This window comes from Heliconius melpomene, chromosome 1 (genome assembly GCF_056956725.1).
Source record: "Heliconius melpomene rosina isolate 202511_hmr_F chromosome 1, ASM5695672v1, whole genome shotgun sequence".
Taxonomy (NCBI): Eukaryota; Metazoa; Arthropoda; class Insecta; order Lepidoptera; family Nymphalidae; genus Heliconius; species Heliconius melpomene.
The window spans coordinates 16,978,834-16,998,652 of record NC_140389.1 but is presented as its reverse complement, the minus strand read 5'-3'; the positions used below and the strand labels follow the sequence as shown (position 1 = coordinate 16,998,652).

Below are 19,819 nucleotides of genomic sequence, written 5' to 3'. Positions count from 1 at the left end.
GCGTAAAGAACTTACTTGACTATGTTTAAGCATGAACTAATAAGAAATACATTTACTGATAACAAAGATGGATCTAATTTAGTTATTATTTACTTGATACATACAATATCTTCTTAATAATATATATATTATTATTATACACATTACAATATATTGTAATGTGTAATTCTCGTAAATGATGTTAATGTAATTGAATATCAGATAACATTCATATTCCTGAAAATTTGGTGATAACTATACAGAGATAAGCAACTTAATGTTTTTGTTGCACTCCACCCCTTTTTAATATTTATATTTTTGGTTAATATTTTCTATACATAATGTACACTTATCTTACATAGATTATCAAGTCTTGTAGTTTCTTGTAGATTATGTAGTTAGGTTTTTTAATTGTATATCATTCTTACATGGACAATAACAAGATTATAGAGACTGGCATTTATATGATTTTTTTTCAGTTTCATGCTGTGTCTTGCACACAGCAGGGTAGACAGAGGGAACCTAGTGTTAAAACTCTCTGAGCTGTTCCTCATTTTCCGCATCTGAATTTTGGAGGCATTGAGTGTTGAGTGGCGGAACTCAACGCACATCTTTGCCTCAAAACCAGAGCGAAGAAATGGAAATATTAACATTTCGATTAATATTTCTTTTCCTCTAGTGGGGATTCAACCCACAACCATCACATTACAATCACACTCTTGTACCCCTGCGCCACAAGGGGATAATGAATTTATTAAAAAAAAATATTTCACCAATGTCAAGACAAGGTTTTGCATTGTTTTGCCTGTCAAGACAGTATCTTAAAATTTTTGGGTGTGCTTGTGCATACATTGTAAAGCTTACAAGAAAAAAATATTTTATTTATATATATTTTTGTATTTTCTTTTATATATTTTTATGCAAGCATCAAAAATTGTCTGAATAAATATTTTATATATAAATAATTAAAGAAGCAAGGTCATACATTGTGTATTGTCTCTTTCTATGAGAATCATCATATTATAACAGCAATTAATGCTCTTACAGAATATTTTGTACATAATTAAAAATATTTCTAAGAAGTTTTGTGTATTTTACATTATATGGTTTTAGTGTCCATTGTAAAGTAAGTCAGTATCTTGTCAATCGGATTAGTAAAAATGCTTGTCGTAGGTCCATAGCCACTTGAGAGAAATACTATTTTTAAAGTATTAGCAATTTGTAGCATTATGTTGCACCACTCAACAAAATTAGAAATTTGGCACAACTTATAGAATTGTCTGAAAAATATATTTAGTAGTGAAAAAAAATATATATTTTTGTTTAGACAATATACATAAATAAAGATGGCAGAAACAGGATTCCCAGGGCAACACACGACAACCACAACAGTGACATCGAGTACAACCGTCCAAACTAACATACGGTTTGACCCCTCATATGTTAAGACAATACCTGGAATACTCAAAGTGGTTCAAGTGGTAAGTATTTTTAGCTTTGTGCTGTATCGCAGAAATAGAATTGTAGGCAGAACAGGAAACTTAGTTCTTTAAACTGGAGATATGTGGAGTAAAAAATTAATCTTAAATATATACATGTATTTTATATTATATACTTACTTACTTATATGTCAAAGCTGTTTGACATTTGTCAGACTTCACCTAATCTTTCAGTTGTTTGACTGACAGATTTATTAATTTTTTACTTTTTTGCTTTGGCTTTGATTAAGGCCTTAAGTCAGACCCGCAAATTGAGTAGTCAAACCTAGCATCGCAGGATGGAATTGTCAGTACCACCATTAATGAAACCACAGCTTTAACTACTGTATAAATAAATATTTTTATTTTCAAACAAAATAAATAATAAAATTATCGTTGTAAAATAACACGCCATTTGTAAGGACGACGCACGCATACATAAACCTATCAGCGTCACACAAAATACAAGTATGGATAGAAATCGTGAAATGTAAAAAAAATCCTACGTCCAAACTGTTGAGGTATCTTGATTAATTTCTTTAGGTATGGGTTTGAAATATTTTACCCTATATGTAGTTTCCGTAAATGGTTCGCTGACACTTCCAACCTGCATAGATGTAGAGAAAAACATTCTTTTAAAATACAGTACAATTTCACCAATTCTTTTAGATCAAACATCCCATAGTTCAATACACTCCAAATATAATTAATAGAAAGAATTGAGATTCTTTTATACAAAAATATCTATAAATATGAAATAGGTACTGCTAACAATACTTTCACAACATTTAGTCGTGAAATGCACCACTTATCAGATAATGTTATCTTAAACTCATATAGGTATTATAAATCAAAAACATTAATGTTTACATTGATTTATTCATCTTTTACTGCATGAATACAATCTGCAAATAAAATTAACACTATTATTACCATTAACATCTTTTGGGATTATTATAAATGTTGACCAACTTATGCTCTTACTAGCTCTTATCAAGAGAAAAAAGTCAAACGTGCTTTTAGTTTATTAAAATAAAGAATATTTTTCTATTTATTCATTAATAATACCGTTTTTTTTCCTTAAATCTTAATTCTCATTGAAAAGAATTTCAATCATTTAAACAAGCTAGGTTAGGTTAAATAAAGTACCTATTACAGTGAAAATATTTATGAATTTACCTTTATATCAATTATTAAAATAAAAAAATACGTAAAATATGAACTGGTCATGAATTTATTATAAATTACACATACTTACAATTTAAGACTTCATTCCCATAGACGTAGCCCGTGATATGACACTGCCAGATTTTACGTTGCCAAAGAATGCCATGGCCAGAGCTGCTAAGCTGCCTGCCGCCACTCCGATTGTAGTAAATCCTAGCGGCGTTAAAAGACAAACGGCCCCTGTACAGAGTGCAATACTTCCCACTACGTACACTATTCCCACGGCACAAGAGTTACCCATTTTTAGATTATACAATTTTTTAAACTACTAATTCCGTTTAAATGATGATTTAAGTTACTTTTACAAAAGAATGTTTAGAACTGAGAGTAAATTGTAAACGCACTGCGCATAACGTAGACGTGTAGGGGAAGTCCCCTTCAAAGTGTTCTTCAAAATTTTTATTTGAGTCTCGAGGCAAATGATTTAAGTCACACAGCCAAATAAATTAAGAAATAACGTTTTTAATTCGATACAGGATTATTTAAAACAACATTATTAGTAGTTAAACAATTTGTATATGAAGTATTTTACAGGAACATATCACAAATCTGCCTTGTAGTGTTTAAAGACGATACAAAATATAAATATTTTTAAATTATGATTGTGAAGTTTCTTTCGTATTCGTTTCACATTTTTAATCTGCATATATCTAATACATTTTTAAGATACTTTGGGGAATTCCCCGATATTTTGATATTTCCACGTATATGAATGTACTTGTTCGCACTTGATTGCTTTATATTTGTAATGTATTACTGTATAAGAAGGTTTTAGTACATCCTTTTAATAATCTTATACTTTAAATAATCCTTTTAATTTCAATAGTTCCTTTTAATAATCTTATATTTTAAGTTCAATTCCCAGAAAAATGACAGAAAGAATGACTTATTTTCTATTCCTGAGTTAACTTGGAAAGTGCACTTTGTTACACTTATATTTTTTTCAGCTATGCAGCCTCATCGGTTTTATCTGTATCTTATGCTCCCGCCTCAGCGTCAGTAAAGGTTCATACTTCAGTTGGATATCGATGATCGCATTCTGGTTTACCGGCATATTGCTAGGTTTTTACTTATTTCACATAGTGGAGAAATTCTATAAGATACCATGGCTGAAAATAGAGTTTGTTTTCAATGCTCTCTGGACACTACTGTACCTTCTTGCTGCAATATTGGTAGTAACTGTTGGTGACAATGCTCACTCGGCTGCCGCGGTGAGTTTTTTTTTGACAATAGAAACTTATTTAAGATTCTATTTTCATTTTTTGTAAGTTTTGTTTTAAATATATCGAAGGTGACTGAGTTTGAAAATATTAAAAAAAATATGAACCAATAAAATATATTTGTATTTCCTCAATTAAAAAATAACTTCTCGCAAGATCTTCAAATTTTAAAAATGTATGTATCATCAACTTTATATATCTACAAGATTTTTTCTAATCGTTCTTCATTTCTACAGTTCTTCGGTTTCGTAGCAACACTCGCGTACGCGATCGACGCTTTCCTTAAGTTCAGGGCGGTGAAGGCGGGCGGTCTGGCGCAGGGCTCGCGCGTCGTGTCGCGGCAGACTACGTCCGTGGTAACGCCTCCGCCTAGAGAGGGATACTAGTATGTTACCATTAGGACACTAACACTACACATTTTAATATATTTCCCATTTAATGTGCTACCCTTTCCACGTATTGATAGTCAAACACTAGCACTATACTTTTACTATAACGCTATGATAATAATGTTCCCTTAGTAACACTGCCTTAGGATGGACACTAACCTGTTATCACTGTTGTTAGAATTGGTATTACTGTTACTATCACTGTGACACTATCACAAGGTATTTATTATTTACTTAACTTACTACTTAAGTTATTAAATGTGTAATTTTTGATATATTAATGTTTTTAAAACATTATCTTTGCAACATTTAAAGTTTTGGAAGTATTGTTATTAATTTTTATACGGTGTATTATAATCAATGGTCGCGTATTTAAATTTTGTTAGGTTTAAAAGCCATATATATAGAGTTTATAAATTAGGATATAAGTATTTAAAATGCAATTAATTATATATTTTTTTCTTAAGTTTAAAATGTATTTGTAAGTTACATTAGTTAATTTAATGTTATATAACTGTGACATTTTAAATATGAATATTTAATGAGAACTGACTCAGAATTTATGCACCATGACATTAGTTCACATTTTTTTATTGATCAATCTATATCAAATTATTATATTATTGTTATTACTACAGAAGTGCCTTTAAAAAAAGGATTTACTGTTTTACTGTATAGAAAAAGAATTTATTACTTAATTATATACATATTTTTTTATACTACTGAATTGTAAAACTATTATCTTACTGTTATACTTAGCAAAAAAATATATATTACTATTATATGTATAATAGTAATAGATATTTAAGTATATATGAATAATGGAAAAAAATTAAAATAAAAATTATTAATAAAAAATAATTAATATTTAAGCTAAAGATAAAAAAAATATATTTTTGCTGTATTAACGATGATCATTATATATACATAAATTAATAAATTCAGCGATGATTAATTTTATGCCTTAAAATGTGTAACAAACTTTAAATAGAATAAGCATCACCCACTATTTTTACATATTATATTTACAAAGAAATTAACAAAAAAATAATATAACACGAGACCATCATACTACCGCTATGTGAAATAAATGCGGCGTTGAGTTCCGCCTCAAGACGCACTGTCAATAGTTTAGTGTGACAATAGTTTATCTCTGGTGCATATCTTCTTATATGCTGGATGCTTCTTATATACAGCGTGAAGCTGAAAACAAATATAACTGCGACTTATAGATATATATATCTAAAAGTAAACATATATATGTATCAACAAATTGATAGAGATTATTAAATAAAATGACAATTTTAGATTTTATTACATTATTATGACATTTTTTATTAACATTGTTATTGTTATACCATTTTGTATTATTTGTTTATTTTTTTTGTTTTTAAATAATCTTAAGATGAAGTTTTGTTAATAATATTATTCTCACAAAGGCACAAATCACAGTAGATTATAAATCTTTCTAAATTTACTATATTTACGATAAAAGCTGAAAATATTAAATGAATTATTATGACAGTTATATGAAATAATAAAAGACAATATCATAGCTTTTAAATATAAAGTGTCCTTATTAAAATAGTAATTTGGGAATCACAATAGAATCTGTCATATTAAAAAAGAAGTTATAATTATTTAGATATCACTTCTGTGTATTTATAAACATTTTATAATCAATATTTTTGAAGGTAATACTAGCGCACTAATTACCTCAATATTTATATTGTTAATTAATATTAAAATAGCTTTTTTTCTATCAAAGATTTTATATTTAGATAATTTTTCCATTTCGAAAATGCAATTGCTATTAATTGATATGCTATTAATGTAGTAAATGAAGTAAGAACCAAAGAAAAAAATACTGTAAAGCTCAAATTTGTACTTAACATGAAAGCACCAGCAACAAAAACAAAGTCAGATTATTAAAAAAATCAAATTACAATTTTTTAGATTGAAAATAATTTAATTTTAAATATTTTTGTAGAATGTAAAAAATCAGCAAAATTTTTGTACAAAAAATGTTTCCATGAAATATCCTACTTATTGTATCTGGCAACACTTGTTAATGATAAGAATGTTTTTTTATATGAATCAAAAAACAGCACTGCACCTAAACTTAGTAAAATATTTATACAACGATTTTATTAGTACCTGTTCATTTTACAACTATCTGATAATGTTAACTTATTTGATAGATTCACTGTGTTTCTTTTTTATTTGTAATATTTTCCTGCTCATAGTTATTATTTCTTTCTTTATGTAATACATTACTATTCTATAGAATATAATTATTTTATTTACATTTAGTTATATTTATTTATTTTATTTTGATATAACAATTGTATACTGAAGTTAGTTGTGTGTGTCGTGTCGTTGGATTCCGAAAATATATATATATACTGCTGTAGTTATTTTCATAAACTAAATTTGGGGAAAAGAAAAATATGTTTACGAACTTTATATCTAAATAGAAAGAGATAGCATTACATATCTGTCCAATAAAACGAAGTTATCAGAAGAAAGTGGACCTCGTTTCGAAGCAACGATATTTTACACTTTTATGACGCTAATTGAATTTATAATTTTTCGGCAATATGTTGGAAAAGTGTTCATTATTAATATATTTTTAATTTTAAGGTAACCATGTATGTATTCGAGGAGATGAAATATTTATTTAAATTTATATTTTCATTTACACGCTCTGGTGTCGAGACAAAAGAACGGCGTTGAGTACTGCTCAACACGCAATGCCTCCAGAATTCGGCAGAAAGTGGGAAACAGTATCTTAATACTAACCTGATATTTTATTTTAATTTTTTTATGTATGTATTCATATCGAGAACTTATCAAAACATTTGTAAAAATAATATCAATAAATTATATCGTCGGCTTAAGAGTGTAGACCTGTAAAGTTCTCATAAGAGTCAATAAACTAAGATGTTATCAGAAAGTTTTTACAATGTCAAATATGTATTTGCACTCTCTACTACATGAAATAAAAATGCGGATTTTGTATTTGTTTTCAAATCAACACAAAAGACGGTGTTTAGAGTGTACATACACCACACTCTTAAGCCGACGGAATGAAGATTTGAGTGAGTGCATTTAACATTATATTTTTATTATCGTAATAAAATAATAAAAATATCATACTGATTCACAGCATCTCAGCTGAGACGTCCCTTATTAAATGCAAATTAATTTAGTTTTTATCTTTATAATATAAATAGCCGCTTTTGAATAAATCATTGCACTCATCTGTTTATATTGAATTTTTGTATTATAAAAATAGTTTTAAGATAATCATATTGGGATTTACTAATATGTATTTTAATACATTTTTAATATCTACTATTTGTATATTGTTGTTTAATGCTCTAATATACTATATTATTTTAATTGGTTTGCTAGTATTTTGCAAAAATGCTGTTACAACTTATAATTCTTTATAATAAGATTTTCAAATAAATCACTATTAATGCATTTCTTTTTGTTTTTATTTTATTTTAAAAATATTATGTTCAGTTTCTGTTAAACATTTATATTTATTAATGACTTTCATGACCGAATTATTGTAGTTTAAAATAAAAACCATTTATTTTTATAATGCAAACATTTATCCAGAAAATAAATAAAAAATATATATTTGGAAATATTCAATACCTGTTATAATATGTTTGCATAAACCCTATTGAAATATGCAGCTTTTATTTTAAAGATTCATTCTTATTTATGATCTTTTTAGATACGACAGTACTAAATAGGTTTAAAAAATTTTTTGTATATCATCTTATCCTATCCTATATCTTATAAAACAAAGTCGCTTTTCGTGTCTGTCTGTTGTTTCTAACTCTTCTTCTAAACCACCCAACGGATTTTGATGCGGTTTTCACCATTAGGTCGAGTATTTCTCAGGGAAGGTTTATATATAGTTTATTATTTGTACATTCTTATGTAAATTAACATAAATACGATAAATGTGTATAAAGTCCTATCCGTTGAGACACTTTCGCGCATGCGCTGCTTTAATGGTAAGTACTACATGAAAATAATGTACTGGAGTATTGTTCCTCTTAATAAGATCTACAAAAAAGTCCCCGACAGCATATTCGTATCTTTTAAGAATAACGTGTAGTGATCATATTTCTGTCTAAAAATTGTAATTTCAATATATTTTTTATTCTGAGGGATATTTTTCCATAATGGTATTAATCCTTATCCTTTAAAATACTTTATTATTTTCTACGTTAATGAAGATAAAATTTGCTTTTGACACTATTTCGAAATTGCGAATAGTTTTAGAGAAAAACATTTAATTGTTGACACATCACGCCGTTGACACATCAGTTGTATTGAGTCAAGTTTCACTGATCCCTTAATCTCAGCATATAAATAAGTATATTAGTTACGTTGGCCATTTAATGTAGATCAAAACTGTCTTTTACTGTTTTTCATTTTAATAAGTACTTTAGAAGTTGTTACAATATTAAAAAATCCTTGCTGCGAAACGGCTCGCCTCGACGTTTTGCTTATACAAGCGCGTCCGCTGCGCCCGCCTGCCTTACACGCATCGGTGGTTCAGTGGTAGAATACTCGCCTGCCACGCGGGCGGCCCGGTTTCGATTCCCGGCCGATGCATTCTTTTTAATTTTCCTCACAGGCAGCCACGTAGTGCTTGCTTTTCATCAGGGACAGAATACCCTCTTCAGCATTAACCATAAGCTCGAAAAAAAGAACCCGCCTGCCTCTATAGCAACGAAGATTTAGATGCGTTTGCACGTATTGGATAATTGGAGTTGAATGTATTATATCAGCACGATATATTTGGTTTCATATTTTTTGTAGTAGTTATTAGTAGGTAGGTTTTTGTTTATAATTTCTTCCGTTTAAAAATAGTCATTTAACTATCTAATAATAGTCATTTAAATATATTTTAATAAGTACTTGAAAAGATTAGTAGCATAGATTTAAAATTACGGTACCTACTAAAAAATCCTTGCTGTGTAAAACAATTGGAAAATCCTTATTGAAACTACGAAAATGCGGGTTGCATTAGGGTTTAATTAATTTTCACACTATCTTAAGTGCTTTGCAAACATACATTATATGAATAATCCAGTAGTAAAAGCGGGCGAAGCCGCAAGAGGGTCGCTAGTATATATATATATATATATATATCTATATATATAAAATCGAAAGGTCACTCACTAATCACGAAATCTCAGAAACTACAAGTGCTAGGAATCTGAAATTTTGCATAGGAGTTGTTTATAGGACGTAGGTGCTTGCTAAGACGGGAATTTGCAATATTCGACTTCTAATGGGTTGTTTTTGGGGTTGAAAGTTTGTATGACTTCGTTACTACAAATGCTAGGTGTCTCAAATTTTGCATGGACGTCACTTATAGGACGTAGGTACTCTTGGAGACAGAAATTAATAATAAAGAAGTTCACGCAGGCGAAGCCGCGGGCGGGCCGCTAGTTGATATAATAATACTGAAGATATAAAAATATACACTTGATTTGTTTAATAAATATATACTGCTCATATAATAAATTTAAACATAATAAAGTTTTACAATAGTCAATAATAAAATCCACTATAATTTTAGACGTTTGATCTCTTCCAGTTTGAAATCTATCCTGAAAACAAAATAGAAATATAATTTAGTTTCTATCTAATTATATTTTTTTGTACTTTGTCTTATCAGAGCAGAAAGGTAAAATTAAGATGATTAAATAATAATAATAGTTTATAATTCATCAATAATTTCATTTATTTTTTCGAATGAGGATGCAACCCACAACCGTCGCGTTTACAATGTCCTCATCTCTACATAATAAACATATATCAAGGGGCTGTCGCGGGGCACAGCGTCTAACTAGAAACGGTAAACCCAACAGTTGTGGGTTCGATTTCCGTTCGGACGATTGAAGCTGTTATTATTTCTTTGAGAAATAAAAACAGTTTTTTTCGCCCGAATGGTAGACAGAACATTGCGTTGTATTTCTCCACTTAAAAAAGAAATGTCCCGATAATTGGGCGAATGAAGTGTCTTAACTCTAGGTCTCTGTATACTATGCTATATACGGGATACACCGTGAAGGTAGACAGACACTACATACCTCCTCGCCAGCACCTCCCTAACTCTTGCAGGAGACATGGGAGTTACCGGCAATGCGTCGCTCACATCTTTCACCCTCTCTATAGTCAGGAGGGTAGCGGCTGCGCTCAACGCCGCGGCTCGCTCTCGAAGCGCCGGAGCTCCGCTCCCCACCCACGAGGCGAGGCGGCGGCATCGGCGTTCAACGCGGAGACCACCAGTCTGTAGGATTATAAATCTATGTGTAAAGTTCCGTTTAACCGTCGAATTTGGGGCCAGTCTTGGCGCAGCGGCATGAGCGTGCGACTGTAAACGCGACAGGTTGTGAATTTTATTCCTATTCGAGAGAATGAAACATTTAATATTTTTATTTCGTTGCTTTAATAACAAGGAAAAACGCGTTGAATTCTGTCACTCTACTCAACCCTCCAGAATTCGGTAAGAAATGAGGAACGGAAGTTCTAATGGGAACGGAAAGTCTTAACACTAAGTTCTCAGGATCCCCGCCTACTCTGGTATGTGCGGATACAGCGTGCAGCTAAAAAATAGTTTTAAAGTGTAACAGCATTCTTTATATAACCAAATGGAATACAAGTGTTGGATAATGTATTGTACGACTACCACGCAACGCACCCTGGTGTAGGAGTTCCGCAGCATGGTGCGCTCGGCGCGTGCCAGCAGGTCGGCCAGCGCGGCGCTCACCACCGCGTCCGCCAGCGTCGCCAGCGCGCGCGCCGCCTCGCACAGCGCTTCCAACGCCGCCGGCAGCGCGCCCGCCTCCTCCTCCACGTCCAGCGTGCTCAGGTCCGAGCTGTCCTCATCTGGGGACAACGTGTTCATGGAACATATACATAGATACATATATATTTCAGAAGATTTTTACAATTTTGAGAACGGATTTGTATTTCCTACGATATGATATAGGAGTTAGAATGGTATAAATATATACATAAAGAAAAAATAAAAAACAGATTTAGCTAAATTGCACTCTAAACTGACGATAATTCTCCTTCACGGCTATCGAGTAATAGTGAATCACCATAACTATTATTTTTTAAATTATTTTTTTAATTATTTTTTTGTTACCATCATTAAATATTATCAAATTTCAACAATATCACACATACCTACCTATCATACATACATGTTCCATGACTGCGACTATTAAAAAATCATTATAAGTAACAATTTCAAAATTATTACAAAATTTCATACATAGTGAATTCTTATAACCTTATAGAAAAATATTACAAAAAAAGTACAACTTACCAATATCCCCACCATCAACCAACACATCAGCCCACTCACTGATTGCCGGCAACAGTGACGCTCTCAGCGCACCCAGGCCCACATCTAATGCGGATCTAAATGCCGCGGCGGCACCGGCCAGGCCGCTGGCACACGACTTGAGCTTGGCCTCCCCACTCCCACCACGGCACAGCAGGGAGGCGTCGGCGCAGGCTTGCTCTGCGAGCAGTTCTGCCCATTCTGCTCCCATTGAACATTCATTGATTTGTGCCTGTTACCCATAAAATACTTTTTTTAGAATCATGCTAAGTTAAGAAAGCGTATCGCATGTAGCAAGAAAAGCAGAGATAATTTAGCTTTAAGGAGAATTTCCTCCATTTTTTAAAAGTTGAATGGTGGATTTTTGTCTCGTTATCAGAGCGAGGAAAAAAAATTTTAAATCATTAATTCCCCTAAGCAGGGAATCGAGCTCATAACCATCGTGTTTATAGCCACACAGTGCACTGCGTCAAGTGAAGGCTTTATCTTAAGCAAAATTTTTCTTTGAAACATTTTAAATTAAACTATTTTAACCGGATTAATCACATTTATTTATGATAATACATATTTTTGGTTTTATTTAAAAGGTGTAATAATCGTGAAAACCAAAGAACTTTTCTTTTAAAGTTTATTTATAAATCTTAATCTCCGAGGTAATGGATTGTAAAATTCAAAAGGATTTTTTTTTCAATGAAAACTGATCGTTTAAACACATTTGACAGTCATCACGTACAACACCTTGTGACTGTCCAGATCCCTCGACGGTAGCTATACAATCACCAGGATGGCCGCTCTGCCTTCCCCTGTATTCCCCTATGGAGAAGCAGAGGCAGGATGTCGGGCAACACAGGAAAAGAGGCGGTAAAGGGAACTTGCTACTGATTCTAGTATAGCAGAGGCCTCCCTTCTCCAGCCAATATACATAGCGCCTCACTTTCACAAATAACTATGTATACACTCACCAAAAACAACGCCCTCTGACTGTCCAGGTCCCTGGAGGGCAGTTTGACTAGGGCGAGGGCGGCGGTCCCCCCTCCCCCTGCTCCCCCGAGGGCTGTGGCAGGGGGAGGCAGGGGAAGGGCATCGGGAGGCGCGGGGGAGAGGCGGCGGCGCAAGGAGGTGGCCACGGCTTCCAACACGGCAGCGGCCTCGTTGAGCACCGCGCACACGCCGTCCACGCTCGACGTGGATATGGCGCGTCTGATGATGGAAAAATATTAAAAAAAAATAATTTGTACATCGAGATTGCGTTATACAGGGTGGAAGAGGCAGCGCTTCTTTTATTGAAGTTTGGACGTAGGTTTTTTTTTTCATTTCACGATTTTTATCCATACCTGTATTTTGTGTGACGCACATATACGTGTACGACGTCGCTGCTTTGACAGGTAAGTGTGTGCGTGTTTACGTTATACTTTACAAATGGCGTTTTATTTTAAAACGATAATTTTATTATTTATTTTGTTTGAAAAAATAACTTATTCATTTTTTTTCTGAATTATATTAGGCTTTTATAGAGTAGTTAAAACTGTGGTTTCATTTAAAGTGGTGCTGACAATTCCACCCTGTATAAGTATATTCTTATACGTGTAACTTAATAGGTATGTTGTCAGGAAACAGTCACCAAGAGTGACGTCTTTAACTTGTTTCTTTTTTTCAGCTTCGCGCTGTAGCAGGGTAGGCAGAGCGAAGAGTGCAGCGCAAATGCAGACTCCGCCGACGTAGGCCAGGAGGTAGGAGGAAGGCGTTATGCGTATCTTCAAGTCCCCCTATCCTAGAGGAGCTACAGCAGGAGCGTCAGGGTGCAGGGTCCTCCTGCAAGTCATCGAGGCTGCGGGTGCCCTAGGAGAAACCCCAGGGCACCCTAAAGGCAACGGTGGCTCGTAATAGCGGGGCCTTCCAGCGACTCTTCGTAGTAGTATGCGCAAGCGATCCTGCGGCGTGTCATATTGGTGGAGAGGGTTTCCGCTGGGTTTTAGTGGGTGGGATCGGTTTCAGCGGTGTAGTACCACAGTACCACTCGCCGTAAGGCACTTGCCATCCGTGCGGGCGGTCTGCGTAAATGCATTTCCCAGAGATAAAAAAAAAGTTTAATCAGAGCGAGTCAAGTTTTAAAACGCCGCCGCTCTCCACTACCAGCGAATTCTGACGGCATTGTTATGTGGCGGAACTCAATGCCGCGCGTTGTCTCGACACAGCGACAGCGACAAAATTAATATATTATATATTTTATTTCCTTAAGTGGGAATCGAACTCATATCTGTCGCATTTACAGTCACACGACTAGTTAAGTTATGAGGCTAGTCGTAGGTCTTGTTAGCTTAGTATATACCTTATAACTTTCCTTGCGATGAAGAATACGTCGTCCACTAAGCTCGATGTGTTAGCATTAGACTGTGTATTCGATAGTTTCAACGCCTTGTTTACGCTTTCTTCTAAGAAATACCTGTTATAATATGTATTATATATCTTTATTAATAATTTAAATAAAAAAAAACAGTTTCACGCACACATCATGGTAGGCAAAGGGAACCTAGTGTTAAGACATTTCGTTCCCCACTTCCCGCCGAAGTTTGGAGTCGTTACGTGTTAAGTGCGGGAACTTAATGCCGCGCTTTTGCCTCGAGACCAGAGTGAAGAAATGGAAATATAAATTGAAATAAATATTTCTTCTCCTTGAATGTGGATCGAACCCACCAATTGATTTTACAAATGTTACAACAATGTTTTTTAGTTTCACTATATGTGTGTGTATTAAGAGGGTAGACAGAGTGTTGGTTAAGACAGTTTATTCCTCACAACTTGATCGAACTATTTTGCATGTTGAGTTGCAGAACTCAACGCAGCTCTTTATCTTCTTGTAAGAGTGAAGAAATGAAAACAATTCATTAGCCCTAGAGGGAACCGAACCCATAACCATCACATTTACAGTCTAACACTTAACGTTACTTTAAGTAATTCAAAAAGCATATAAGACTTAGTGGTCAGAGCACTTGAACAGTAAACAAGAGCAGCAGGTTCAAATCCCATTACGTTTGTTTATATATTTTACACCATTCTACTTTACTAAAACCATACTAAGATACCTTTCCAGTGTCAAATAGTTACTCAATACTTCTTGAGCAGTTCTAGTCATGTCACAATTAGCTATGATTTTCTCAATGGCCTCTTTACACGCTGTTTTTGTAGCTTCATTTGCGTCTTTGTTCGACTATATAATAAATAGAAAGAGATTTTATATAATAATTTGTACAGATAATTAAGAAAATATATAGAAAAGAAATTATAATTAGTACATTGATTGGAAGACAGTGTTACAAAGTTTACAAATGACGTTTTAAATACATACTTATTTTGTTAATTTAAAAAGAATAAGTCAAAATAAAAGTAAGTAAAACAAAGCAGCTTCCGCATAGGAGCATAAGAAACCTAGTGTTGAAACGCTTCGTACCAATGCACCGATTAATTTTCGAGTTAAATTACGGGACTTAACCCCGCACTTTGTTTTGTTACCAGAGCAATGAAATGAAAATAATAATAATAATAAACCCACAGGGCAGCTTCCGGAGGGGAATTGTAATCTATCCCCCGCCTCTGGCTTGCCTTTATTGGCCGGCAAAGTGGAGCGCAAGAGCTATATGCTTGAAAGGGTGGAAGTGCTCAATCTGCGTAATAGCGGGGAAACCCGCTCACGAGCTCCTCGTGATGGTGAAACCGATGCACACCTCTCTATACCCTTAGCCGACCACGCCGATGTTGCGCCCGACGCACTACGCCGCTTTGTGGGGGCCTATCGAGTGGGAGGCGAGTCACCGTCCGCCAACCATTCAATTTGAGACTATTGTAAAGGCGGACGTCCGTTAGTTTCATTCAATAGGCCAGTATCCAATCCATCCAAATTCCATTCCATAGACCTTGTTTAGATTTCCACATTTTCCATAGTTTCTACGCATTAACCGGCGACCATCTCTGGGCAATTACCCAGAGATGGATCCCGGCAGATGCGTCACATTAAGGCAATATTCTCTTAGGGGCCTCCCCTTAGAGAATATTGCTTTTACGTGTTGGACCTGTGTCCCCACGCAAGCCTTCCAAAGGACCGGGTTTTTTGAACCCGTGGATCTTTAAAGAGAAACATAATAATAAAAAAACTTTCTACTTAAATAAAAATACGTTTCGGACTCACGGACGAAGGGTTCCGTACTATTTCATACCATCCATAAAACGGCAAAAACATAAATACATTATCTGTGAAGATTTTAATTGCATAATTCATATAGTTCCTGAGACAGCCTGGTGACAGACAGACAGATAGTCTCAGTAACAGGGCTCCGTTATACACTTTGTGTAGAATCCCTAAAAATGAGAATTGAATGCAGGTTGAAACAAATGGAAAATAGTTATCATTCTATGCAAATGCGACGATTTTAAATTCGAAATCCACTGGTGGTAATATATTGTTTTTATTTTTAAGCTTTGGTAGGCAAAATGTCGTTTAGTTCCGCCACTCAACGCATTGTGTTTTAACTTTTCAACCTGAATTAAAAAAAAGAGAAAAAAAATACCTGTATCTTCCTCCTCAAAAATGCAAAGTACATTTGCAGTCTGGAATGCATTAGTGCTAATTCGTTCAACACCGGCTCCACCGTCAATGGATCTGAACCCGCATTTCCCAATGTGTTGATACGTCGCGACGACACCATTTCTGTGCATACACGACGTATGGCACTACAGATCTGAGGTGAGATTTAAGGTGTTTGTTATTGAAGTGACCATTAAATTTTAAACTATGGATGGATCAGGGTAATCTGTTGTAATTTAAAATATTTGTTTCAATAATTTTATATTATGCTGTATATGTAATACATTAAAGGTTGCAATAATTATCTAGTAGTAGTAGAGTTTATACACCCTCTTGTTCTATAAACGCAGTCTCAAATACCGATTAGTGTACTATAAAGATTACTTTAATGATAATAATGAGAGGAATAAAATTATATTTTCATTTATTCGAGAAGTTGTTAATTATTATACAATTCTTTGGCTCTCATCACACTCTATCCTACGAATAGCAGGTTAAACAGAGGCATTCTAGGAATCTAGTGTCAAAATCATTACATTCTCTACTTTCCGCTCAACTCTGGAGGCATGAGTGGATCAAGGCCACGTTTAACCTCTATATAATAAGTTAGGAAATGAAAATATTAATTATTTCATTTATTCGAGTGGAAATCAAACAAACAAGCCATAGTGTTAACAGTTGCACACTTGGGCCCCTGCACCACGACTGGCCTCAAGACAAATATTTAGATCCATAAAGAAAATTAATATTTTTGACGCACAACCCTCAAAGTATTCAACCAGTCACAACACTTACCGTAGGCTGCACCACCCCCACCGCACCGCACAGCAGCGCCCCATGCTCGGGGGTGGCAGGGAGCGCAGCCCGCACGCGCTCTAGGGCTCCGGCGGCAGCCTCCAGTACGCGCGTGGCGGAGTCCGCATGCGCGGCGCCCGACGCGTGCTGGATGGTGCTGCAGCGACGGAGGGTCACGTCTAACTGGGGTTAGAAATACATTATAAAATATTATTCTTTCTTTTAAATGTATACAGATTATAACGGACTTCAAACCCGGGTGGCAACCATTCAAAACAGACGGACGTGTAGATCGAAGTAGAATTATAAAAAATAATGACGCCACAACTAGCCTTTAAATTAAATATTATAATTATTTCTTCATTTCTTTGCTCTAATAACGAGGCAATGCCTTCAGAATCCGACGGAAAGTAGGGAATTCACATTGTAAATATTAACAACCTCAAAATTTTATATTAAAATTTTAAAAAGTAATTTCGAAAAGAACATTAATGATATTTTTATTTAAATAGTTTTTCAAAATAATTATATATAAATACTAATATATTAAAATTAAATCTCATAAAATTATACGTGCGTGTGTTAGCGGGCACGTTTGTATAATTCAGTATTATATTATACTTAATTTGATTTACTGAATTTATATTAATTTATATGAAAATTATTAATATTGTTATGATAAAAGACTTTTCACCTGCGAAGCAAGATATTTCGCGAACAACTCGACCCCCTCCTCCGCACGTCCTATTTGAGGGAACAATTTAAACAGACGCTCGACCGCCGCGTCATCTTCATTTCTGGAAGCTTCTTCACACCTGTAATTAAATACTTTTTTAGTTCACACTGTATCCCACTTATACTTAGGTATGCAGAGAGCATCTAGTGCCTTGTCGAGACATTACATGTTGAGTGGGGGAATAGCACAAGTAAGAATAGCTAACTGTTGCGTTTAAACACACACGTTTTGCTGCTGCACAACGACATGTGACAGCCTAACTTTCCTATTTAGCTTAAGTAAAAATCGACTTTTCACAATATAATTAAAACATAAATTAATAACCAAAATAAAACAAGAACCCCCACTAAGAAACAAAATAAACTAATTACCACTCACTTTTTAACAAGGTGGTTTCTCAAGGTGTTAGCTGCGGCGTCCATGTCGCGCCGGGGGTCGGGAGCCCCGCGCGCGCGCGCCGCCGCCACCGAGCCCGGTTCCATACTGAGGAAGCGAGCCACGTGGCCCGCAGCTGGAATGTCAAAAAATCAACTTCACACTGTACTCCACACACAGCAAGCTAGGCAGAGAGAACCTAGTGTTAAGACACTCCGTATTCTACTTCCCACCGAATTCTCGAAGCATTTTGCGTGTTGAGTTGTGGAACTCAATGCCACTTTTTGCCTCGACCCCAGAGCAAAGAAATGGAAATATAAATTTAAATAAATATTTCATTTCCTCGAGTGGGGATCGAACCCACAATCAATCGATTTACAGACACAATTTGTGCCCCTGCACCACAACTGGCATAATAAAACAGTTTAATTAGTGATCAACTAAGAGAAAAGAGAAAATAATTTGTAATTAGTGAACAGAAGCACAGGTTTGAGTCCCGTGTTAAAATTTTGAGGTTTAGTCCTTAATTTGGAATAAAAACATTAAAAATATAAAAAAATGTTAAAAATATATTTGCTCAAAGTGAAGATCCCAGAGCCTTACATTTACAGTATGCCTCTATAAAATTTTAATTAGTGCAAAATAAATAATAAAATAAACTTTTATAAAACTATTTAAATATTTTTTTATAATATTTGATTTTTCAAAAACAAACCTGTTTCATAATCATGTGCCTTGATAGCTGTTTCAACTCCTGCACTACAAATTTTAAGGTCTATCAAATCATGCACTCTTCTTTGACACTCAGCTACCCTAGACTGCAAAAAAATATATATTATAACATCTTTATTTTTCACATAATATACAAATCTTAAGTGTAAGTGTGTAGTTTTATAATATTACACTAAAGCACAATTTCAAAATAAATTCTATTGTATAAAAGATTAATCCTTGGCAATGCTGTTAAACAATTTATTGGTGATAAAGTTTTTAATTACTTTTTATAAGCATTACAAATATTAATTAATATTATATTTTTACCCTAGCCAAATCCAACTGGCGTACTTTAGCGCTAACATCTCTAGCTAGCATTGCAGTCTTGTCCACCATACTAGCCGCTAATTCCGCATCTTTCTTTACTTCACCTAGCTTCGTATATGCTTGGCTAGCAGTACGCAACCGGCCTTCTAGTGTGCAAGCTCGTGACAAAACATTAGATAGGGCTTCATTTACCTCACTCTGTTAAAGAAATATCAAAAATATTAATAAAATAAGTATAACGCTTGATGAGGGAGGCCTACGTTCAGCAGTGGACGGCGATAGGCTGATGAAAAAAAAAGTATAACAATCATGAACACGTCAAGTATATTTCTAAATGATTATTAGTTTAATTACTTCTTCTTTTTCGATCTCATTAAGCGCTTTTTGCAGTCCTTCTTCTGTAGATACATCATATTTTTCTAAAAGCAGTGTTAAAGACATTATTCTTTTATTATTTTAATTTACTATTGGTACTTTATAATACAATTATTATTTATTTGACATCTTTAAGATTATATTATAGACAACTGTCATTTGCCAAATTGCTTGACATTTTATCTGAAGTAAAAAATATTCATTATGGATAATTAACAGGATTATATTC

General features: G+C 34.0%; 2 protein-coding genes across 2 annotated transcripts; one reads left to right on the top strand and one right to left on the bottom strand.

The window, feature by feature from the left end:
- Nucleotides 1–1,324: 1,324 nt before the first annotated feature.
- LOC146541813 (MARVEL domain-containing protein 1-like) lies at nucleotides 1,325–6,966 on the top strand. Its single transcript, XM_085194075.1, has 3 exons — nucleotides 1,325–1,460; nucleotides 3,632–3,895; nucleotides 4,141–6,966. Exons 1-3 carry the CDS (start codon nucleotides 1,326–1,328, stop codon nucleotides 4,288–4,290), a joined length of 549 nt encoding a protein of 182 aa, XP_085050201.1. The 5' UTR covers nucleotide 1,325; the 3' UTR covers nucleotides 4,291–6,966.
- Nucleotides 6,967–9,803: 2,837 nt separating this feature from the next.
- On the bottom strand, nucleotides 9,804–19,755 carry Cog4 (conserved oligomeric Golgi complex subunit 4). The gene is made up of 14 exons (XM_085194034.1): nucleotides 19,570–19,755; nucleotides 19,216–19,413; nucleotides 18,890–18,992; nucleotides 18,178–18,310; nucleotides 17,758–17,878; nucleotides 17,064–17,246; nucleotides 16,252–16,422; nucleotides 14,773–14,897; nucleotides 14,019–14,132; nucleotides 12,652–12,889; nucleotides 11,672–11,921; nucleotides 11,036–11,223; nucleotides 10,425–10,624; nucleotides 9,804–9,941 (listed from the first exon to the last, which is right to left on the bottom strand). The coding sequence occupies exons 1-14, from the start codon at nucleotides 19,654–19,656 to the stop codon at nucleotides 9,899–9,901; spliced, it is 2,154 nt and encodes a 717-aa protein (XP_085050160.1). The 5' UTR covers nucleotides 19,657–19,755; the 3' UTR covers nucleotides 9,804–9,898.
- Nucleotides 19,756–19,819: the final 64 nt, after the last annotated feature.

What these genes read in the sequence shown, in the direction of transcription:
- LOC146541813 (XM_085194075.1), top strand. Translation starts at nt 1,326, where the DNA reads ATGGCAGAAACAGGATTCCCAGGGCAACACACGACAACCACAACAGTG. An exon ending in TACTCAAAGTGGTTCAAGTG is followed by an intron (nt 1,461 to 3,631) that starts GTAAGTATTTTT and finishes TATTTTTTTCAG; the next exon opens with CTATGCAGCCTCATCGGTTT. An exon ending in ATGCTCACTCGGCTGCCGCG is followed by an intron (nt 3,896 to 4,140) that starts GTGAGTTTTTTT and finishes TCATTTCTACAG; the next exon opens with TTCTTCGGTTTCGTAGCAAC.
- Cog4 (XM_085194034.1), bottom strand. Translation starts at nt 19,656, where the DNA reads ATGTCTTTAACACTGCTTTTAGAAAAATATGATGTATCTACAGAAGAA. An exon ending in AGAAACCACCTTGTTAAAAA is followed by an intron (nt 17,879 to 18,177) that starts GTGAGTGGTAAT and finishes ATTTAATTACAG; the next exon opens with GTGTGAAGAAGCTTCCAGAA. An exon ending in AACTATTTGACACTGGAAAG is followed by an intron (nt 14,133 to 14,772) that starts GTATCTTAGTAT and finishes ATATTATAACAG; the next exon opens with GTATTTCTTAGAAGAAAGCG.